Here is a 25,030-nt window from a genome sequence, read left to right on the forward strand (position 1 = left end):
GTCCATTCATTTCATTGGCCAGAATAATGGGTTATACTGCAGTCTGTGTCCCCACCAAGTCAAATTCCTCAACCTTCATGAAGTTACGTGAAATCCCGATAATGGCGGTCATGCCAGTATCGATAGGACCGTTCCATCAGCCAGTCACTGCCGCAGCTGAACGAAGTGAATAAAAATTGATCGAAAAATTTAATAAAAACTTGTTTACAAAAAGCACCCCCTTCACCGTATTCAGGTGAATTAGAAAAGTCAAACGGCCATGGCGGGATTTTTAATCCATCAGATCCAGTTATGGCCCTTTTGCATGCTATGTGCGTGTAATCCTAGCGTTTTTAATGCGACAAGACGTCCAGCCCCACCGCTTACACTCTACAAAAGTCTACGGCTTCCTGAAATACGCTGCGGTTACATGCCCAGCGTCACATGCGGATAGGGCCTTATGCGTTACGGGATGAATGGCCGGAGTGCTGGTATTCGTCCATGAGCACATGGCCCTAAATGCGTCTACCGTTTGGGACAGCACTAAGTCCCATCCAGATGCAACAGATTCCACCTTCCGGGCATTCACTAAAAACACAAAGCCCTAAATACGTCTGCCATTCGATACACCATTTCCTTGCCTTCCTGTCATTTGTCCATGAACATGAGGCCTAAAATGCGTCTACAGTCCTGTCCAGCCGCAGCATATTCTGCCTATCGGGGATTTGTCCCTGAACACGAGGCCTAAAATGCGTCTACAGTCCTCTCCAGTCACAGCATATATTGCCTTTCGGACATTTGTCCCTGAACACGAGGCCTGAAATGCGTCTACAGTCCTCTCCAGCCGCAGCATATATTGCCTTTCGGACATTTGTCCCTGAACGCATGAGACCTGAAATGCGTCTACAGACCTGTCCAGTTGCAGCATATTCTGCCTTTTGGGCATTTGTCCCTGGACACGAGGCCTAAAATGCGTCTACAGTCCTGTCCGGAATGCAAGTGTATGATCCAAACGCACACGTTCCTGCGTTAAAAATGGCTGTGTGTATAAGTGGGTGCTGCAGTGACCGTAGGCTGGAACTGAACAATATCAGCAAGGAAAAAATGTCACCAGCACAGCGAGGATCACCAATATGGGTCCAAAGGTTTTAATAAACCATCACATAGTTACAGCAAGGCAACGCTTCGGAGTCTCGCAGGACCCCTTCATCAGGCATGTGACGATGAAGTTCACATGCCTGATGAAGGGGTCCTGCGAGACTCCGAAACGTTGCCTTGCTGTAACTATGTGATGGTTTATTAAAACCTTTGGACCCATATTGGTGATCCTCGGTGTGCTGGTGACATTTTTTCCTTACAGTCCTGTCCGGCCGCGGCATATTCTGCCTTTTGGGCATTTGTCCCTGAACACATGAGACCTGAAATGCATCTACAGTCCTGTACAGCTGCAGCGTATTCTGCCTTTTGGGCATTTGTCCCTGAACACGAGGCCTGAAATACACGTCTACAGTCCTGTCTAGCCGCAGCATACTCTGCCTTTTGCGCATTTGTCCCTGGACAGACAAGGCCTGAAATGTGTCTACAGTCCTGTCTAGCTGCAGCATACTCTGCCTTTTGGGCATTTGTCCCTGAACACACGAGGCCTGAAATGCGTCTACAGTCCTGTCCAGCCGCAGCATATTCTGCCTTTCGGGCATTTTTCCCTGGACACACGAGGCCTGAAATGCGTCTACAGTCCTGTCCAGTTGCAGCGTATTCTGCCTTTCTGACATTTGTCCCTGAACACGAGGCCTGAAATGTGTCTACAGTCCTGTACAGCCGCAGCATACTCTGCATTTCTGGCACTTGTCCCTGAACACAAGGCCCTAAATGCATCTTCCATTCAGTACAGCGTTCAGCCCCTCCAGTCGCAGCATATTTCAACCTGCCGTAGACGTTGACAGGCTACAGGCAGTAGCGCCGGACACTGCACCTACGACACCAGGATTGGACCCACAGGAGGAAATATTCAGTTGTAAGAACAAAACCATATTGTGTGTATCGGGTATTATTTTCATCAATAATGGCTCAAGTGTTTGTGATCACCAATTGCTTCGCTTAGTCCTGGTTCACGCCAGAGTGACTTGTCATGCGACAGTTCAAAGTCGCATGACAAGTAGCACCCCGTTTGCAGCAATGGAATCGGTTATTTTTTTAAAAAAAGGTTCCTGCACTATGTCTGTGCGATTTCATTGTGACTTGCAGTGACATCTGTTAAATGAAGTTGCGTAGGTGTCAAGCAAGCCGCACATAAAATCGCACTGATAGCTTTGAAGTCACGCTGAAGTAGCGTGACTTCAAAGCTGCACAGTTTCATAGGGGTGAAACTTAGGCTTTGTTTAGATTTGCAGTAGGAGGGCGGCAAAAATGCGTTTCTGCTGACCGTCAAACCCCCCCCCCCCAAACTGCAACAGCAGCTGACAGGGATGTTTACATGCCATGACCACGTTGCGTGGCCACGATGCTTCACTTTGCGTGGCTACGATGCTTCACTTTGCGCGGCCACGGTGCTTCACTTTGTGCGGCTACGATGCTTCACTTTGTGAGCCCTCGATGCTTCACTTTGCTCGGCTATGATGCTCCACTTTGCGCAACCACGATGCTTCACTTTGCGTGGCCACGATGCTTCACTATGCGTGGCCACGATGCTTCACTTTGCGTGGCTACCATGCTTCACTTTGTGAGCCCACGATGCTTCACTATGCGTGGCCACGATGCTTCACTTTGCGTGGCTACCATGCTTCACTTTGTGAGCCCACGATGCTTCACTTTGCTCGGCTATGATGCTCCACTTTGCGCGACCACGATGCTTCACTTTGCGCGGCTACGATGCTTCACTTTGCGCCTACGATGCTTCACTTTGTGAGCCCACAATGCTTTACTTTGCACGGCCACGATGCTTCACTTTGCGCGGCCACGATGCTTCACTTTGCGCGGCCACGATGCTTCACTTTGCGCGGCCACGATGCTTCACTTTGCATGGCTACGATGCTTCAATTTGCGCTCATGGCAATGTTCACCAGACATGTAGCGATACACATTCAAGTAAATGGGGAAATGCCGCAAATGCTCCACAACTGTGCAATTGTCGATAAAAATGTGATTAAAACAGGCAGTGAGGAGGCATTGCACCACTTCCCCACCGCCTGTCAGCAGCCTCTGGAACACGACCTGAGAGTGGATCGGGCTTCAGAGGTCAGTGGGACTAGACGTGTAAATCTACCCTAAGGATGGCGATCGGGTTCGTCGCAAACTCTGCGTGACTATTCACCAATGGTTTGTTCGCTCGCTTGCCAAACCGAACCTCCGCCTGCCAGGAATTCATTCATTCAGTGGCGGAGTTACTATCACCATGATGGTTATGGTCATACTAGGCCGCACGGTAAACCACAGCTTTTCCCTGTGTAGGCAAACGGCAGGAAGCAGTGCAAGACCTACTCTAGTGGATTCCACTGCTTGTTTTTTTTTTCTTAACTTTATTCATTCTCAATCCTGCACAACAGAACAATGTTTTGCACTTCTGTGGTGACATGCGGCGCCACCAAATGCGCTACAGAAAATTGCAGACTTGCATTGAGGTGTGAAGGGAGCCGTTGTTTTCTAGTGGTGATTATCTAGTGCAGAAAATCACAGGCCAATGCCGATAGTGTGAATGAGCCACAAATACAACAGATTTCCTACAGGGCTCACTGGTTGCTAGGGCGCCAGCGTCCCAGCAACCAATGACATATGGCTTTTTTTTGGGCGATTTCATGTGCAACTTGCATAGACATCTGTGCATGAAATTGCACATCTGCGCACGAAGTCACACAGATATCAGGCAAGCCGCACATGAAATTACACTGACCAGTGGCTTTGCAATCTTGCCGCTTCAAGTGAAGTAGCGCGATTTCAAAGCCGCATTCAGTCTGTGAACCAGGGCTCAGGCTCCGTACACATCTCTGCATTGTCCATGTCTTCCCATTCATCTCTACACCGTTTGCTGGAACCGGCACCTGAGGGGCAGAGGAGAGGAGTTTATTAGACGAGTCGAAAACCGAATGAAAATTCTTCATCGTTTGTTTATACGAATCATTAGCATGCCAGCTGCGACGTGCGATTTTTGAGTCACAATTGAACATGCCTGAACCAACACTGTGGATTTTGTTTAGGAAAACGAAACAAATGATGGCACAATCACGTCCCATTTTCGTTTTTGGATCGACACGTTTGGTTTTCCGACTCGTGGTAAGGAGGTAGGTCACTTTCTCATTGTTTTAACCCTGAAAATGCCGACCCACCATGCTACAACCATATTGCAGGGCGGTTGCTATGTGGCCCTATTGGTCAGAATGGGTCGCATTGTGCAGCAGTATTTATTTTTTCATTGCTGCTGATCTACTGCTGCCTCTCTGCAGCCACTTCCCATCTCCATCGACTTCAGCAACTGCTTCATGGCCTTTCTCAGGGTGGGCTTCCTGATGGTGACAACAATGGACTATTCTGGAATAGTGTGTGCTAGAATGGCCACTTCCATTGGAAGCCAGGTGACACCACAAAAGCACAATTTGGAGACGGACAGAGCGTTGTCACCCTATAACAGAAAATGCCTGAACAAAGACCTTCATGGCAGGATCAGCAGAGAAGCGTAGAATTGGATCCTATTAACCACCTCCTGTCCGGCCGGTGGCAGTGCAGGGTCGGGTGGCCCTTTATAATTGGCCTCCCCGCACCCTGCTTGTGCGCGCTCCCAGGGAGCATGCAGCACCGCGATCCGGTGCCCGCTGTGTCCTCAGGACACAGTGGAACACCAATCGTCAGACGGTACCTCTGTGCGAGGTTCCGATCATATGATCACTGATTGGCCAATCAGTGATCACATGAATAGTAGTAAGCAATGATGTCACTTCTGACATCATTGCTTACTACATGTGAAATCTGTGAATGATCACAGAGGTCACATGGTACAGGGCTATTCAAAACAGCCTTGTACCATGTGACAAGATGTGACCAATCACCGCTCACTCAGTAGTTCTCAATGGCTGCAAGAATGCAGCCAGAGAGAAGGAGAAATGATTGCTTGTACAACCTTTATGGGTGTAAACGCAATCAGTGTAAAAAAAAAAAAATCACCCCCCACAAGTGGTACAGAGTCACCATGGTGACACTGTACTGCTAAGGTGACAGTATGTGAAAAAAAAACCCATAAATAATATAAAAAAATAAAAATGTAAAAAAAAGTTTAAAAATGATAATTTTTGGTTATAAACTAATCTGGGTTTTTTTTTACTAAAAAGATAACAGAATAAATTGTGGCCGCGATTTATGATGAAATACAATTTATTTGCAAAATTCTATAAGAAAAAAATTATGCTAAAAAATTAATATGAGTACAGTGTTGCATGACCGCGCAATTGTCAAAGTGTGATAGCACTGAAAGCTGAAAATTGGCCTGGACAGGAAGGGGGTGAAAGTGTCCGGACTGGAAGTGGTAACAATGAAATGATGGGGTTTAATCTCCTGTGTTGTATAATTGCAGTGTATGATATCATTGTCACATACGATGATTGCATTGTTCTGTCTGATGATACAATGTAACACCCCCCACCACCCGGCCATCCCTCACTGTACCTGCTGCACAACTACAGATCACAACTGCGCGTGCGCGACCGAGCCACGCTGTCCTCCTCCTCCTCCTCCTCCCTCCCTCCCCCCCTGCGCTGGTCACGTGCTCACTGCTCGCAGACTCCGTCACGTGACGTGCGTTGGGCTCTCGGTGCGACAGTGACATCAGCGCCGGAAGTTCGGTAAGTGAGTGAGAGCCGGGACCCGGTTCTCCCGGTCCATTCATCCGCCCGGCACCGCCGCCTCTGGCTGTGGGTGGGGGGAGGGGACAGAGGCAGAGCCCCCCCGGGGAGATCACTAAGACTTCCCCTTGTTTACATCCGGCCTGATCTCCCCTCCCCCAACTGTGTGCTAGCTGTATGGGGCCCGGGGCCCCGTATTAGAACACAGCTTCACGTATTCTGTCTGTATGGGCCTCTGAGATCCCTGTGTGTTGTCTATGGGGGCCCCAGAGAGCTTTGCATTGTCTTTAGAGGCCACTGTGTTTATTGGGGCCCCAGAGATCCTTGTGTTGTCTGTAGGGGCCCCAGAGCTCCCCATGTACTGTCTATGGGGCCCCCGGAGCTCCCCGTGTACTGTCTATAGGGGCCCCGGGAGATGCCCGTGTACTGTCTATAGGGGCCCCCGGAGATGCCCGTGTACTGTCTATAAGGGCCCCGGAGATGCCCGTGTACTGTCTATAAGGGCCCTGGAGCTCCTCGTGTTCTGTCTGTAGGGTCCCGGATCTCTTTGCGTACTGTCTGTAGGGGCCGCGGAGCTCCCCGTGTACTGTCTGTAGGGGCCGCGGAGCTCCCCGTGTACTGTCTATAGGGGCCCCCGGAGCTCCCCGTGTACTGTCTATAGGGGCCCCTGGAGCTCCCCGTGTACTGTCTATAGGGGCCCCCGGAGCTCCCCGTGTACTGTCTATAGGGGCCCCCGGAGATGCCCGTGTACTGTCTATAGGGGCCCCCGGAGCTCCCCGTGTACTGTCTATAGGGGCCCCCGGAGATGCCCGTGTACTGTCTATAGGGGCCCCCGGAGATGCCCGTGTACTGTCTATAGGGGCCCCCGGAGATGCCCGTGTACTGTCTATAAGGGCCCTGGAGCTCCTCGTGTTCTGTCTGTAGGGTCCCGGATCTCTTTGCATACTGTCTGTAGGGGCCGCGGAGCTCCCCGTGTACTGTCTGTAGGGGCCGCGGCGCTCCCCGTGTACTGTCTGTAGGGGCCGCGGCGCTCCCCGTGTACTGTCTGTAGGGGCCGCGGAGCTCCCCGTGTACTGTCTGTAGGGGCCGCGGAGCTCCCCGTGTACTGTCTGTAGGGGCCGCGGAGCTCCCCGTGTACTGTCTGTAGGGGCCGCGGAGCTCCCCGTGTACTGTCTGTAGGGGCCGCGGAGCTCCCCGTGTACTGTCTCTAGGGGCCTGGAGATTCCCTTATACTGTCTGTAGGGGCCCAGATCGCTTTGTGTACTGTCTATAGAGGCCCCAGAGATGCCCGTGCACTGTTTAGAAGGGCCCTGGAGATCCCCATGCACTGTCTATAGGGGCCTGGAAATTTTTGTATACTGTCTAAAGGAGCCCGGATCTCTTTGTGTACCATCTGTAGTGGCCCCGGAGCTCCCCGTGTACTCTCTGTAGGGGACCCAGAGCTCTCCCATGTACCTTCTGTAGGGGCCCGGATCTCTTTATGTACTGTCTATAGGGGCCCCAGAGATCCATGTGTACCGCCTTTAGGTCCCCCGATCTCTTTGCTGTCTACAGGGGCCTGGAGATTCCCGTATACCGTCTATAGGGTCCCGGATCTCTTTGTGTACTGTCTCTAGGGGCCACTGAGTTCCCCGTGTACTGTCTCTAGGGGCCGCGGAGCTCCCGTGTACTGTCTGTAGGGGCCGCGGAGCTCCCCGTGTACTGTCTGTAGGGGCCGCGGAGCTCCCCGTGTGCTGTCTGTAGGGGCCGCGGAGCTCCCCGTGTGCTGTCTGTAGGGGCCGCGGAGCTCCCCGTGTGCTGTCTGTAGGGGCCGCGGAGCTCCCCGTGTGCTGTCTGTAGGGGCCGCGGAGCTCCCCGTGTGCTGTCTGTAGGGGCCGCGGAGCTCCCCGTGTGCTGTCTGTAGGGGCCGCGGAGCTCCCCGTGTGATGTCTGTAGGGGCCGCGGAGCTCCCCGTGTGCTGTCTGTAGGGGCCGCGGAGCTCCCCGTGTGCTGTCTGTAGGGGCCGCGGAGCTCCCCGTGTGCTGTCTGTAGAGGCCCGGATCGCTTTGTGTACTGTCTATAGGGGCCCCAGAGATGCCCGTGCACTGTTTAGAAGGGCCCCGGAGATCCCCATGCGCTGTCTATTGGGGCCTGGAAATCTTTGTGTACTGTCTAAAGGGGCCCAGATCTCCCCGTGTACTCTCTGTAGGGGCTCCTGAGCTCCCTGTGTACCGTCTGTAGGGGCCCGGATCTTTTTATGTACCGTCTATAGGGGCCCCCAGAGATCCACATGTACCGTCTTTAGGGCCCCGAATCTCTTTGCTGTCTATAGGGGCCCCGGAGATCCCCGTGTACCATCTATAAGGGCCTGGATCTCTTTGTGTACCGTTTATAGGGGCCCCGGCAATCCCCGTGTACCGTCTTTAGGGTCCTCAGAGATCCCTGTGTAGTCTATGCAGACAGCTGTATAAGCATTATCAGATCTTCCTTCCCCCTCTACTAAAAATGTCATTCTGTCTGTGTCCCCAGTGGAGACGTTTCTTTTCACTTCCTCTCTTCCTTGTCCCGTTCATGAGCCAGTACAGCACCGCCCCCTCTTCCTTCACCCATTCATGAGCCAGCACTGGGCACCGCCCCCTCTTCCTTCACCCATTCATGAGCCAGCACTGGGCACCGCCCCCTCTTCCTTCACCCATTCATGAGCCAGCACTGGGCACCGCCTCCTCTTCTATCACCCATTAATGAGCCAGCACTGGACACCGCCCCCTCTTCTGTCACCCATTAATGAACCAGCATTGGGCACCACCCCCTCTTCTGTCACCCATTAATGAACCAGCATTGGGCACCACCCCCTCTTCCTTCACCCATTAATGAACCAGCACTGGGCACCGCCCCCTCTTCCTTCACCCATTCATGAGCCAGCACTGGGCACCGCCCCCTCTTCTATCACCCATTAATGAGCCAGCACTGGACACCGCCCCCTCTTCCTTCACCCATTCATGAGCCAGCACTGGGCACCGCCCCCTCTTCTATCACCCATTAATGAGCCAGCACTGGGCACCGCCCCCTCTTCTATCACCCATTAATGAGCCAGCACTGGACATCGCCCCCTCTTCTGTCACCCATTAATGAACCAGCATTGGGCACCACCCCCTCTTCCTTCACCCATTAATGAACCAGCACTGGGCACCGCCCCCTCTTCCTTCACCCATTCATGAGCCAGCACTGGGCACCGCCCCCTCTTCTATCACCCATTAATGAGCCAGCACTGGACACCGCCCCCTCTTCTGTCACCCATTAATGAACCAGCATTGGGCACCACCCCCTCTTCTGTCACCCATTAATGAACCAGCATTGGGCACCACCCCCTCTTCTGTCACCCATTAATGAACCAGCATTGGGCACCACCCCCTCTTCTGTCACCCATTAATGAACCAGCATTGGGCACCACCCCCTCTTCCTTCACCCATTATTGAGCCAGCATTGGGCACCACCCCCTCTTCTGTCACCCATTAATGAACCAGCATTGGGCACCACCCCCTCTTCCGTCACCCATTCTTGAGCCAACACTAGGCACCGCCCCCTCTTCCTTCACCCAATCATGAGCCAGCACAGCACGGTACTGCTGGGGGATGATGCGGCCCATAGATGGGCTCGGTATTTTGCCCCAAAGACTTGCATTCACCCTCTAAAATTTGTACAGCCAGTTCTAACCGGTGTTGTGTCACGTGACACCATCACATTGGTGGGAATGTCCGTGACCACAGACTCACCTCTGTGAGGCTGCACCCAGGCCAGAGCCCCCCCAAACAAAAGGCGGGGTCCGGAGGGGAAGTACTAAGGAATGATAAGCAGTCTGGCGTCAACCAATGGGCAGAGTCCAGATTGATAGAGATAGAGTCACCCTTTATGGGTTCAGAGACCCCCTTTATCAGGACTGGACTCATATTGATAATTCTTGTATAGGTGGAATTATTATTATTATACAGTATTTATATACCGCCAAAGGGTTTGCTCAGCGCTGGACAGTAGTGAGGGGGACAGAACATGACGGTAACAATACAATACACGAGGGGTTCGAGGGGCCTGCTCTTTCCAGCTTACAATCTAGGAGGTGGAATGGGACATTATCAGGCTGCTGGGGGTATTATTGATGATGGCGGCTGCTGACATTTTTTTTTTGTCTTCCTGTGAACAGCAAGAATGAGTTATTCGGAGAAACCCGAGGAGATCACGAAGGACGAGTGGATGGAGAAACTAAACAACCTGCACATCCAGAGGGCGGATATGAATCGACTCATCATGAACTACCTGGTGACAGGTCAGCAATGAGGACTGATTGGCACCCTGGTGCAGATTTGTCGATCAGCTGATGTTGCCATATACATACCTGTCCATGATGACACAGGCTGGGCCTCTCCCATAACCATTTATAAAGGAATGTGGCCTACATCTCATAGTAGAAGGACTGGATACATTCAAGTACAACTACACCTACTCAATAAAACATAGAACACGGGTGTCAAACTGGGGGCCCTCCAGTTGTTGGCCAACTACAAGTCCCATGATGCATTGCACGGCTGACAGTTACAAGTATGACTCCCAAAGGCAGAGGCATGATGGGACTTGTAGTTTTGCAACAGCTGGAGGGCCGCCAGTTTGACACCCCTGACCTATGCCATGGCTGCTCAACCTGTGGGCACAGGTGTCAAACTAGCGGCCCTCCAGCTGTTTCCAAACTGCAAGTCCCATGATGCTTTGCACGGCTGACAGTTACAAGCATGACTCCCAAAGACAGAGGCATGATGGGACTTGTAGTTTCGCAACAGCTGGAGGGCCGCCAGTTTGACACCCCTGACATAGAAGCTTTAAGGCAGAACTCCAGTCAAAAATGTAAAAAAAGCTAAATAATAGCCCATTTGCAGCCAAAGTTCTTTTAAGGGTTTTTTTTTTTTTGCACAAGTTTAAAAACTCTTTCTCGGGCCTGATGGTTATGTAAAACCCCTCAAACAGTCTCCATCAGAGTCCCCCTCAATATAAGGTGTTCCCATCAGAGTCCCCCTCAGTATAAGGTGTTCCCATCAGAGTCCCCCTCAGTATAAGGTGTTCCCATCAGAGTCCCCCTCAGTTTAAGGTGTTCCCATCAGAGTCCCCCTCAGTATAAGGTGTTCCCATCAGAGTCCCCCTCAGTATAAGGTGTTCCCATCAGAGTCCCCCTCAGTATAAGGTGTTCCCATCAGAGTCCCCCTCAGTATAAGGTGTTCCCATCAGAGTCCCCCTCAGTATAAGGTGTTCCCATCAGAGTCCCCCTCAGTATAAGGTGTTCCCATCAGAGTCCCCCTCAGTATAAGGTGTTCCCATCAGAGTCCCCCTCAGTATAAGGTGTTCCCATCAGAGTCCCCCTCAGTATAAGGTGTTCCCATCAGAGTCCCCCTCAGTATAAGGTGTTCCCATCAGAGTCCCCCTCAGTATAAGGTGTTCCCATCAGAGTCCCCCTCAGTATAAGGTGTTCCCATCAGAGTCCCCCTCAGTATAAGGTGTTCCCATCAGAGTCCCCCTCAGTATAAGGTGTTCCCATCAGAGTCCCCCTCAGTATAAGGTGTTCCCATCAGAGTCCCCCTCAGTATAAGGTGTTCCCATCAGAGTCCCCCTCAGTATAAGGTGTTCCCATCAGAGTCCCCCTCAGTATAAGGTGTTCCCATCAGAGTCCCCCTCAGTATAAGGTGTTCCCATCAGAGTCCCCCTCAGTATAAGGTGTTCCCATCAGAGTCCCCCTCAGTATAAGGTGTTCCCATCAGAGTCCCCCTCAGTATAAGGTGTTCCCATCAGAGTCCCCCTCAGTATAAGGTGTTCCCATCAGAGTCCCCCTCAGTATAAGGTGTTCCCATCAGAGTCCCCCTCAGTATAAGGTGTTCCCATCAGAGTCCCCCTCAGTATAAGGTGTTCCCATCAGAGTCCCCCTCAGTATAAGGTGTTCCCATCAGAGTCCCCCTCAGTATAAGGTGTTCCCATCAGAGTCCCCCTCAGTATAAGGTGTTCCCATCAGAGTCCCCCTCAGTATAAGGTGTTCCCATCAGAGTCCCCCTCAGTATAAGGTGTTCCCATCAGAGTCCCCCTCAGTATAAGGTGTTCCCATCAGAGTCCCCCTCAGTATAATAAGGTGTTCCCATCAGAGTCCCCCTCAGTATAATAAGGTGTTCCCATCAGAGTCCCCCTCAGTATAATAAGGTGTTCCCATCAGAGTCCCCCTCAGTATAATAAGGTGTTCCCATCAGAGTCCCCCTCAGTATAATAAGGTGTTCCCATCAGAGTCCCCCTCAATATAAGGTGTTCCCATCAGAGTCCCCCTCAATATAAGGTGTTCCCATCAGAGTCCCCCTGATGGGCTTTGTGGATGCATCCCATTGTTTTATTGTGTGTCTTGCTTGGGAGCAAACTATTATGGGATATATGTGTTTATGTGTATTGGCTTGGTGGGGGGTGTCTCCAGCAGCCCTCCCTCCTGATGGGACTGTCTGTTAGTGTGTCTCTTGTTACCAAATGTAGATTTCCCTGCCCTGTGTCATTATGCAGGGAGGGGGGGGGGATTGTTCCCTTGAGTGTATATATCTTGTATCAGTGTTAAAATAAAGTACTCTACTTTCTGGATTACTTCAAGACTGGTGTCGTCTAGTCTTGTATGGTCTGCTGTGGTGTCGGTGTTCAGACGGGGAAGCTGTAGTCTAACAGAAGTACCGAAGTGCAGTCTGGGTTGGTTCCATTACAGCATACTTATATGCGTGTGTATGAGGGTGGCTTAAAATGGAGCTCCAGCCATAACTTTTTCTTCGTCTCCCTATGGGGAGAGATTTACCTTCAATTCCTTTGTGGGTGACAACATTATCACTAGGATATGAAGCCAGGGGAAATCATCAACGGGGACACAGTCATAAAAATACTCTTTACAGAGTAGGGGAAGGCTGGAACCCTCATCGGGTTTATTGCTGCGTGTTCCAGTTTGCAGAATGTCTCATTTTCTCTGCTGGCCAAAATGTTGTCACCGGGAGCTGAAGTTGGGGTGAACTCTTCGGTGACACCTCAGCATTGAAAAGCTTTTGGGAGTTTTATGATGTTGACGTTTTTGACAAGGCACAGCTCATCTCTCTGAAGGTGACAAGTCCTAAAGATTAGCAGTGCCTTGTTGAAAAGTCAGCCAATAAACCTGTTTATGTTGCTTTGATGCAAGACCCGGCAAGTGCCTCCTCCACTGGACTGTTCATCTGTGTATATGATAGGCACATTTGATACGGTTTATTCTTTCTCTCCCCTAGAAGGATTCAAGGAAGCAGCAGAGAAGTTTCGGCTGGAGTCAGGAATCGAGCCAAGTGTGGATTTAGAGAGCCTGGATGAAAGGATAAAGATTCGGGAGATGATCCTTAAAGGGCAGATCCAGGAAGCTATCGCCCTGATAAACTCTTTACACCCAGAGCTGCTGGACACGCACCGCTACCTTTACTTCCACCTACAGGTTAGTCCGAGGACTGCATATTCAGCTTTTAGTTTTAAAGCGGAGCTCCACCCAAAAGGGGAAGTTCCGCTTTAATAACTGCTCCCCCGCTCCCCATTAAGGATTGGCACCTTTGGGGGGCGGTGGGGAGCAGGTACCCAAAATTGACAGGTACCCGCTCCCAATTGCAGTCAGATCGCCTAGGCGATCGGAAACGAAAGGTGTCCTCCCCGTAGTATTCTGGGACACGTGACAGGTTCCAGAAGACTACAGGACCATTCATGAAGCGCAGCGCTACTCGCGCATGCGCAGTGGGTACCTGGCTGTGAAGCCACAAGCTGTCACAGCCGGGTGCCCACACTAAAGATGCCGGCCTCCTGGAATACAGGACGGCCGGTGAAACGGGGGGGGGACACACCACGGGACCGAGGGACAGGTAAGTGGCTGTTTTTTTAAAAGTCAGCAGCTACAGTTTTTGTAGATGCTGACTTTTATTTTTTGAGTGAGTGGAACACCACTTTAAGCCCTCTTGCACACTTGACGTTTTTACAGCGGCTGTTTTTGGCTTTTGATGTTTTTTTCTACAGCCAGCAAACCCCCCAGCATGTTATCCTAGGTGTCCATACACACAGACTGTAATCAGCGTTTATTGGCTGAGACGTTTTTTAGCTGGGAAAAAAACCCAGGACTGGTGTGTTTCTGGAGGAGTTTTTTAGCTGGAAAAACGCTCTAAAGCTGAAAAACACGGTAAAACGGGGCAAACCAGCGTTTTTTGGACTTTTTTACCCCCAAAAATGTTTTGGGTAAAAAAAAAACCGCTAAAAATGCAAACATGGAAAAACGCAGGAAAATGCTGCTAAACGCTAATGCAAAAACGCTAAAAAACTGAAAAACTCGAGTTTCTACCATGACTTTACACAGCTAATGTTACCAGCTTTATCAAAACATCAAATGTGCATGAGGGCTAAGGCCTCATGCACACTGGATGTTTTGCTATCTCTCCAAGACCTCATTTCTCCTGGCATTTTGGCAGAAAAAAAACACTTGACTTTTATAAAAGTGTTTAGCCGCATCAAAGGTTTCGGCGTTAATTAATTTCATTTGGCAGAATAATATTTTATTCTGCCAAGCGCCCTTAGGAGCAGCTGAAAAAACTTCCATTGTGCACGAGGCCTGAAGTGGATCTTTAGCCGGCTATAGCCATTCAAGCATTTTCATACTCTTAAAGCAATAAATGGTTTTTAAATCAAATCCTTACTGACCCCTGTAGCTACAGGCGCTGTGCAGTAATTCACCCTCAAAGTTCGCAGCAGAAGCATTAATGTTATTCAGTTTCTCTCAGAAGCTCGGTTTCCCACTTCTAGATGTGGCACAGCAGCTCAGGCTCCTCTGCTCCACCTCCCAGCTGTGCTTCCCCCTTGCAGCAGTGATACAGTAGCTCAGCTCTCCCTCCCAGCGGTGACTCAGCAGCTCTGCTCCACCTCCCAGCAGTGACAACAGCTGTGCTTCCCCCTTGCAGCAGTGATACAGTAGCTCAGCTCTCCCTCCCAGCGGTGACTCAGCAGCTCTGTTTCACCTTCCCAGCAGTGACCTAGATGAGTTCAGTGCATGTGCTGTGCGTTGTTAGTATAAATTGCTCCACTGTGCCTGCAGCTACAGAGGCTAGTGAGGGCTTGTTCTGAAGTTAACTTAGCACTTGTATATAATATGTAAATATTTGAATTAGAGAGTTGATAGCTGACATACTCAGTGGAAGAGCAGCACTCTCCTAGTGCAATACACAGGACTGAATTGTCATTTTGATGGTTGGGCAGTGCAGAGGAAGGAGTGGCTCCCAGCTGCACCCCCCTCCCCAGCACAGCACTTGAGGCTGGTTCCCCTGTCGCCCCTTTTTTGGCTCGGCCTTCATATGACTGTCTACTCTAACAGCTGTGAGAAGCAGCCACAAAACTGCATGGAACTGTGTGTGTTCAGCCATATGGTTTGGGAAGACTCATGCTGCTTGCCCTGGGTGCAGAGCATTCTGGGATATGGGAAAGAATTCTGTGCAGGGTTCAGTTTGTCTTTCTTTTTGTTTGTTCAGCAACAACATCTCATAGAACTGATCAGGCAGCGGGAGACGGAAGCGGCCTTGGAATTTGCCCAAACCCAATTGGCCGAGCAAGGGGAGGAGAGTCGGGAATGTTTGACGGAGATGGAGAGGACACTGGCATTGCTGGCCTTCGATAACCCAGAGGACTCCCCGTTCGGTGACCTACTTAACATGATGCAGCGACAGAAGGTATGTCCCGCTGGCAGCGCCTGTTCTTGTTTAACACACATTAAATACAAGAATTCCTTTGGGAGCTGATTGGCTTTCTTTGTTTGGTTCAGACTAGAAAATTGCTACTACCGTAGGTGATTTGATGGAGCCGTGTGACTACGCAGGCTAGGTGTTCTGAGCCCTTTGTATTATAGATCACTGTTTCTCACCAGCAAGGAAGGAGGGAGAACAGCTGGCCGTAGACACTAGGTACCGTCCTGCATCTTTTCCTCGAATGCTTCCTAAACACCAGCAGTTGCAGGTTTAGTGTGTTGAGCGGGGAGGGATAGGTGCACTATAGGCAAGTCCGAAAATGGCTTCTCAATGGTTTCTAAGATGCGCCTCAGTCGGTGGTGTCTGCAGGTGATTTACAAAAACTGGAAAGTGCAAAGTCAGGTGCAGCTCTGCATAGAAACCAATCAGCTTCCAGGTTGTTTATTTATTTTTTCAAAGCTTAATTGAACAAGTTGAAGTTAGACGCTGATTGGCTGCCATGCACAGCTGCGCCAGATTCTGAGTGCTCCAGTTTAAGGCTAGGTTCACATCTGTGCGGGTGGTGCCGCGGCGGATCCGCAAAAAAAATCAGCGCAGCCGCACCACTCATACAGAAGAATGTGGACCCCCGGGCAGGTGCCATTCTAATGGCACGCCGCCCGCACTGCAAATCGAAACCGCACTGGAAACCGAGGTTCCCGTGCGGGCTGCTGTTTCCAAAGAAGTGCAGGGACTTCTTCCCTGTGTGTCCTGGGGCACTGCAAATCGAAACCGCACTGGAAACCGAGGTTCCCGTGCGGGCTGCTGTTTCCAAAGAAGTGCAGGGACTTCTTCCCTGTGTGTCCTGGGGCACGGGAGTCTATTCAAATGAATGGGCTCTTGTGTCCGCGCAAAACGCAGCCCGCACGGCCGCATAGATGTGAACCAGGGCTTAGTAAATACCTCCTTATGTATTATAGATACAGGTCTATGAGGACCTATTCACACTTCTTATCCATTTTTGTGCAGCAAAATCTATGCTATGCTATGTTTTGTAAATAAAAATCTCATTCTTTCCTAGTGATTTGGATCATATTTGTGTACAGTAGTTTAGGTGTGAAAGGGAAACTGTGAGCCCATTCACACCTACACCTGTGTGTTAGCACACTTACTGATTTGACATGGACATATGAATTCAGCCTAAGGCACCCATGGAGGAAAGAACATTGCTCAGTTTCCCCATCAACACAGTCAGTGTGCCTCCCACACCGCTATTGTGTTCTGCCGGTGGGGAGCCTTCCCTGCTGGCAGAACACAAAGATTAATGTTGCTGGCTATAGCTGGTGGTACTAGTTGTTGGGGAAAAACCTTACTGGCTGGTTGTACATCGGAAGATTGTCTTGTGTACAACCAGGGTGCCCATACATGGATCAAAATACATCCGGTCCCCCCTAAACTAGCTGAATTTCGATCCATGTGTGACCAACTTAAATCAGCGCTCCACCTAAAAGGGGAATTTTCACTTTAACGCTTCACCCCTCCCTCCAACCTGGTTAAGGATTGGCACCTTTGGAGGGGGGGGGGGTACCCAAATTCGACAGATAACAGAATTTGACAGGTACCCGCTTTCGCTGTGATCACCTAGGTGATTGGAAGCGGAAGTTGCTCTCTTTCCCCATCCCTCCCCATAGTGTTCTATAGTCTTCTGGGACACGCGACAGGTCCCATAAGACTAGAGGACCATTCACAAAGTGGGCACCCAGCTATGAAGTCACTAGCTGTCACAGCTGGGTGACCATACTGAAGATGCCAGCTCCAGGGACTCCAGATGGCTACGTGATCAAGGGACAGGTGAGCGCCTGTCTGTTTTTTTTACCTCCCTGGAGGTATTCCCAAGTGTAGCTCGGGGTAAAGTTTCAGCACCACAAGCGGTAACCCCGAACTACACTCGGGAATACACTGCAGCGCTGCTCCGGGATCTCTTCTGCACTTACCTTGTCCTGCGCTCCTGCGATGTCCCTCCTGCAGCATCCCCAGGCCATCTCCTCTGGCCGATGCCGGCATCCGTCTTCTGTGTTCCGTTACCTGTGACGTCGGGACATACAGGGGACGGAACCGGCGGAAAATTTAAAAATGTAAAAAGTGACATTCACTAAATACACTAAAATCACATAGTAAAAGATTACTGTATAAAACCATTTCACATACATTTTGTCCCGAGTGCTTTGTCCGGCGCCCTGCCTGCATTATTACTGTTCTTTCTGCCTGGAAACTGAGAAACGTCCATGGCGTCCAAAAAGCGTCCTTTGTGGTCAAAAGCGGTTTTAGACCAACTAGAAAACAGCGATAGTAAATTAGAACCACTTGCAGAATTGAGTGATAATGATTCGTGGGGGAAATTCGTCATCAGACACTGATTTATTTATTAAATTATAATTTATGATTTCGTGTTTCAAATTTTATCCTACCCGGGATGTTTACTAGACTCTTGTTCAGACAGATTTCAGTGAGCTATTCCTAAGAATTACAGGCCTGCAATAAAAAAAAAACGACATATTTCCATGCAAAAAAATGTACCGCTTTGAGCACAGAAATACTGACATAATCAGTCCGCTAGGGAGGCTACAAGTCTTCAGCTTTTTTGTAGCAGCTGACTTTTACTTTTTTTAATTTTAACTGAACCTCTGCTTTAGGAAAAGGTGTGAAACGCCAACTGGGCTTTCAGCATGAGGCTCAGCGTGGCAGCTAATTAAATGGAAGGATTCTCGGATTGGCAGGTTACATTTTGTTTTGTTTATACGCCATCTACATATATACCATTCTTCAGCCAGCAGAGGGCGATGCAGACTAAACAATAGCTTAGTCTACCCTATGTTCAGACAGATTTCTGGATTTTTAGAAGCTCCCGAGTAGCAGAGTAAAAACTGGCTATAGCTACTGACATTTATATAGCTATTGAGCACTGCCCGAGGGCCCGGGGTCAGTAGGGGGCCCCATGAGATGCCCCTGGTACCTTTTTATAGGCTTTTTTGGGTGTGGGCAAGGACACGGGGGCCCCATGATCCCCTATTGCCCGGGGGCCCCATGAGTTGTCAGTCCGCCCCTGCTATTGAGCTAAAAAAATATACCACTGACCGTAGTGTGAAGTGCTTCCTAAACAATCCATTTCAGTGTTGCCAAACTACCAGATTGAAATTTACAGACTCCATGCCCAAATTGTACTGGCACAGCCAGGTTTTTTTGGCATTTCCAAAAGTTAAAAAAATTACAGTTTTAAGGGCAAATTTCAGTATTTAGGGTACGAGCAAGTACAATATGCAATTAGCAATGTGATTTGAGTTAAATATTATAAATATTTGGGCATAAAACATATTTCATATTTTCTTTATAGTACGTAGCTCAGGGACAGGACACAGGAGGGCCACAAATTAGAATGGGCAGGCACACATGACACTGATTGTCACAGTACACTGACAACTGTGCACAGCAGCACAAATGGTGATGACATCACACCGACATAACTCATCCCCTCCAGAGTCACAATGACAGCATCTCTCCACGCCAGGTGGTCCTTTTAGTCCCGGTTCACATATATGCGGCCGTGTGGGCTGCGTCTTGCGCGGGCACGAGAGCCCATTCATTTAAATGGACTCCAGTGACACGCAGAGAAGAAGTCCCTGCACTTCTGAAGACGCAGCCCGCATGGGAACCTCGGTTCCCAGTACGGTTCCGTTTTCTAGTGCGGGCGGCGTGCCATTAGAACTAATGGTCGGCATTTTTCTGTGCGGGTGGTGCGGCTGCACGGATTTTCGTGCGGATCAGCAGCGGCACCACCCGCATAGATGTGAACTTAGCCTTAGTCTACTCCAGTCCTAACAGCACTGCCAGTCCCGCTTCCGGATTGCCTTGCTCCTGTCCCACAGGCCGCACACGAGGCTCCGCTCAGCTCCATTAACATCACACGACACTCAGACATCTCCTCTGCCAGGCCCACCCGAACACACTGTAACAGGCACTTAGATGGTCTCGGCCGGCTCCAGACCGGAACTGCGCATGTGTAGTTCCGAGCCAAACATCACAGCCATATTTCTAACTGGCAACCTTTTCCTGTCACTGGCAGAAGAGAAGTGGCAATTCTTTATTGGCTGCCAGTAAAATAACTGACGGTTGGCAACACTGATCTTTTTGGGTTCCATCTAGTCTGGCTGACCTTTAACTGTACTGACATGATTACTGATGAAGTTTGTTTTCAGATTAAAATATGTAAAAGGATAAGGGCACCACAGGCTTGGCCTGGGTCCAGTAAACATTATGTGACAATGGGTCATGGGACAGAGCTAATATGTTTTGGGGACTCACAGCTTCCCCTTTATCAGTGCTGGTAGTTAATGGGGAATACTGGACAGCACTCCTATCAAACAAGGATTTGAGTGATTCTAAAATGGCAGTCTGACAGCGACTGTCTTCTTTGTGACATTCCATGCAATTTTTGACTTCATGAGGTCATTGTGGGCTGACCACAAAGCTTGGCGTGCAACAAAACACATAGTCGTGCTCAGGGTGCAGTACATGTCTGTATTTGACAAGCAGGATATGAATTGCACCATTGGTGTCCCTTTACCCTTCTATTCAAGTATTGGTATTGTCTTCATAAAAAATAATGTGAACAGAGAATTCACAAAAGAAAAGCGATTACATGAAGGACAATGCGATACTCAAAAAATGTAATCAGAATTATTATTATTGCTATTATTATACAGGATTTATGGCGCCAACAGTTTGCTCAGCGCTTTACAATATAACGGGAGACAATACAGTTCAATACAAGAGGGATAGGAGGGCCCTGATCCTGGGAGCTGACAATCTAAGAGAATATGCTTGTGTTAGAAAAATTGCAATATGATACAATTGAGTAAAGACTGCAAGGTAGCCATCACCTCAATGTTAGACAATACAAAAAAAATGACAGAAAACCGAAAAATAAAAAAGAGAGACATCATGGATAGGCCATATATTGTAATATGCTGTAGAAGCGACGACTCAAAGGTCTTTTGCTCATGCGGCAAATCACATTGGGGGGGGAACCACCGTGGTGGGGATACATGTATTATAAGACACACACAATAATGATGCTTTAGACCAGCCTTTCTCAACCAGGGTGCCTTGAGGTTTCTTCAGGGGTGCCTTGAGGTTTCTTCAGGGGTGCCTTGGCAAAATGTCTACAAATTGCCCAAAACTTGTATACAAGCCAGCGGGTGGAACAAGCCTGCCTTTTAGTTACACAAAGCCACAGGTTTTCATTGTGCGCCATTACCACCTTCTAGCCGCTGGAATCCTGACAACCAATGACATCATCAGTTGATAAGGAGGATGTCAGCTGCCTGCACAGCATCCTAGTTTGACCCTCCCCCGCCCCTCTCCATCAGTGCTGGGGTCACATTAGCTCAGTGATGGAGAAAAACTGAGGGAGAAGAGAAACATGGGAATACTAGTCAGTACCAGTGTGCAAAAGTGTATTTGTTTTGGAAGAATAAATCCCCTCTAATGTTGGGTGTCCTACATGTGTGGATGTTGCTGCGTTCTATAAAACTATTAGAATAGTTTTTCACATTTTAGAATGGGGTGCCTCAAGTCTGTCCATAATTATAAAGGGTGCCTCAAGACTTTCCATAATTATAAAGGGTGCCTCAAGACTTTCCATAATTATAAAGGGTGCCTCAAGACTTTCCATAATTATAAAGGGTGCCTCAAGATTTTCCATAATTATAAAGGGTGCCTCAAGACTTTCCATAATTATAAAGGGTGCCTCAAGACTTTCCATAATTATAAAGGGTGCCTCGGGAATATCCATAATTTTAAAGGGTGCCTTGACAAAAAAAAGTTTGAGAAACACTGCTCTAGATAGTAGGAACAACTAAACTACTCTGTTCTCAAGGGACATGTTGATAGGATGAGAGAGCAGAGTGAAAAATCGATGAGCTCTTCAGTATGCTGCTTGGGAGCTGTCACTCTGTTCTCAAGGGACATGTTAACAGGAGGAGAGAGCAGAGAGACAAATCGATGAGCTCTTCAGTACTGAGGTTGAGAAACACGGCTTTAGACCAATCATCAAAAATGAGCTGGTGTCGCCTCTACTGTCATGGAAACAGAGAACCAATCAGGGAAAGGTCACTATTTGAAAATAAACTACCCATGTGGATATCCAAGTTTATTTTCAAATAGTGACCTTTCCCTGATTGGTTCTCTGTTTCCATGACAGTAGAGGCGACTGAGAAATCGGGTGCAGATGTGCATGGGAGCCAATCAGCTTCTAACTTCAGATTCTTTAGTTAAACTTTGACAATAAAACCTGGAAGCTGATTGGTTACTATGCAGGTCTGCACCAGATTTTGCACTCTCTAATTTGAGTAAATCACCCCCGGTATATCTTTTATAATATTACTACAAGTATATGTAAACCATAAATTATTATTCGTTTGTTAAAGCTGAACTCCGGCAGACATTCGCCCATTCATACAAATAGCGGCGGCTGCTCAGCTCTGTATAAATTATTGAAGGGCTAACAGCGGCCACTGTCCACGGGGTCACTTGTGGTCAGGGATGGATGTCTGAGACGTTGTTAGCCTGTTATTTGTTCATTTAATATTTTTGGGGTGGCACAGTGGCTTAGTGTTTAGCACGTCTGCCGTGCAGTAAATAAGTCATGGGTTCGATTCCCGACCATGGCGTCTCCTGCATGGAGTTTGCATGTTCTCTTTTTGCTTGCGTGGGTTTCCTCCGGCTACTCCGGTTTCCTCCCACACTCCAAAGACATGTTGGTGGGTTAATTGGCTCATTATTATTATTATACAGGATTTATGGCACCAACAGTTTGCTCAGCACTTTACAATAGAACGGGAGACAATACAGCAACAATACAGTTCAATATAAGAGGGATAGGGGGGCCCTGATCCTGGGAGCTGACAATCTAGCATCATGTCTAAATTGTCCTAGTTTCATCCCTGACCATGTGGGATCTCCTGCATGGTGGGGGTTGAGGAAAGACCTGGCAACCTACCCTGTAAAATAATTGCTAACAGAATTCATGGAAAAAGTCGTTTATGAGGGACGGTCCATGCAATCGCCAAGGGTCGGATACGACCAGGGGCGGACTGACCATTTGGAAACTCAGGCACTGCCCGAGGGCCCGGAGTCAGACGGGGGCCCCATGAGATGCCCCTGGTACCTTTTTCATAGGCTTTTTTGAGTTTAGGCAAGGACACAGGGGCCCCATGATCCCCTATTGCCCAGGGGCCCCATGAGTTGTCAGTCCGCCCCTGGATACGACTGAATGGATAGATAGATAGTTCATTTAGGCTTTACGGATGCCGCTATTCGCATGCATTTGTTATTCCAGCCAGAAGTCTTGTTGCTGGAATCTGGTGTGTGTGGCTAAACACCGTGTGAAGGAGTGTAATTAAATAGCTAATCAACAGACTGTACAGCTACAGCCTGCACCACCTAGTGGCCATCAGGAAGGAGCATACACGCTTAAAGGGATGCCAGGGATGTGTTTTTTCACATAACACACTTGCGCAAAGCTGCAATCTTCTGGCCTCTCCCACCAAACACAATCTTACTGAAAGCAAAGACCGGCTGAGGGACCCAGTGATGATGTCACTGAGTTTCCAAGTGATTATTTTGCAAACGAGAAAATTTGTATTTGCAGGTTGATAGGGAAAGGTTTTCTATACTAACATTACACTTTAAAGCTAATAGGCTACATTTTTTTTTGGCTCTGATGAGCCAATCATGGCGGATGTTCTATTTAGAAGGGACTATAGACAGATCGACCTACATAGGAAGGTCAAACAAACGAAACTCTCTGAAAGTGTATTGCCTGCAGGGGTGGACAGACCATTTGGAAACTCAGGCACTGCCTGAGGGCCCGGGGTCAGTAGGGGGCCCCATGAAATGCCCCTGGTACCTTTTTCATAGGCCTTTTTGAGTTTGGGCAAGGACACAGGGGCCCCATGATCCCCTATTGCCCAGGGGCCCCATGAGTTGTCAGTCTGATTGCCTGTATGTACATCCGGTGACACATTCCGCATACGTCTGTCATATTTTACTGAATGTATCCCTACAGGTCTGGAGTGAAGTCAACCAGGCCGTGTTAGACTACGAGAACCGCGAGTCCACGCCCAAGCTGGCCAAACTTCTCAAACTCCTCCTCTGGGCGCAGAACGAGCTAGATCAAAAGAAAGTCAAATACCCCAAGATGGCCGACCTCAGCAAAGGAACGGTAGAGGACCCCAAGTAACAGAGGACCCGGCATCCCTTGCAAACCTCCTGCATCATCAGTCTGTGACTGCAACGTTTTCTATCAGTATGCCAACTGGACACTTCCTGTTTTGGTCTCTGACCTCACTTCCTGTTTCCAGGAACAAGGGTCCAACAAAGATTTAGAAAAAAAAAAGGGGGGGTTTTCTTGGTGTTTTATCTGCAGAAAATGCTAGTTCTAGGGTCACGTCAGGTCCCACCACCAAGGGAAGACCCAGAAATGCCGTCTATGCCACAGAGCAGAGATGTGTAACAGGAACATGTCCTCACTACAGAGAATATGAAGCCCACAACATAGTGTGATCATCTACTAAATATATATTTATTTATCCCTTTTTTCTCTTTTTTTCCTTTTTTTTTTTTTTTTTTACCATGGAAAGATGTACTGTGTATATAGAGTGTGGCTTCTGTTGGAAAGCTGTCCCCATCTTTGTTATTAAGAGTCATAATTATAATAGACACCATTGTTTGAACTTTCTTTGTACCAGTTTTATTGACTACAGTCCACCCAAAAGTGTTATTTTAGTCCTGGCTGGAGCCTGGTGGACTGAATCGGTTCCTGTCGTCTTATGTCGGGTGCGTCAATGGTGAGAACTCCCTATAATTCCCAGCTCTGTCTCAACACAAAGGTGCCCATCCACCTTTGTGTGTCCTACCATTCACCATGGTATAGAATACACAGAAAACCCAGCACGGATGGTGGGAGCTCCTCAGCATGGGCACAGCAGGTGTACAGGCCTGGGAACTCTGCACAGGGATGGTGGGAGCTCCTCAAAATGGGCACAGCAGGTGTACAGACCTGGGAACTCAGCACGGGGATGGTAGGAACCCCTCATAATGGGCACAGCAGGTGTATAGGCTCGGGAACTCAGCACAGGGATGGTGGGAACCCCTCATAATGGGCACTGCGGGTGTACAGACCTGGGAACTCAGCATAGGAATGGTGGGAAGCCCTCATAATGTGCACAACAGGTGTACAGACCTGGGAACTGAGCACGGGATGGTGAGAAGCCCTCATAATGTGCACAACAGGTGTACAGACCTGGGAACTCCACATAGGGATGGTGGGAAGCCCTCATAATGGACACAGCGGGTGTACAGACCTGGGAACTCCGCATAGGGATGGTGGGAAGCCCTCATAATGTGCACAGGTGTACAGACCCGGGA

General features: G+C 49.2%; 1 protein-coding gene across 1 annotated transcript; it reads left to right on the plus strand.

Annotated features, from left to right (window-relative positions):
• The first annotated feature begins 5,701 nt into the window (after positions 1-5,701).
• GID8 (GID complex subunit 8 homolog) lies at positions 5,702-24,336 on the plus strand. Its single transcript, XM_089661555.1, has 5 exons — positions 5,702-5,804; positions 9,982-10,104; positions 13,094-13,290; positions 15,353-15,550; positions 23,670-24,336. Exons 2-5 carry the CDS (start codon positions 9,987-9,989, stop codon positions 23,841-23,843), a joined length of 687 nt encoding a protein of 228 aa, XP_089517681.1. The 5' UTR covers positions 5,702-5,804; positions 9,982-9,986; the 3' UTR covers positions 23,844-24,336.
• Positions 24,337-25,030: the final 694 nt, after the last annotated feature.

Source organism: Staurois parvus, unplaced genomic scaffold (genome assembly GCF_062004578.1).
Source record: "Staurois parvus isolate SC_StPar_1 unplaced genomic scaffold, SC_StPar_1.0 ptg001349l, whole genome shotgun sequence".
Lineage (NCBI taxonomy): Eukaryota > Metazoa > Chordata > Amphibia > Anura > Ranidae > Staurois > Staurois parvus.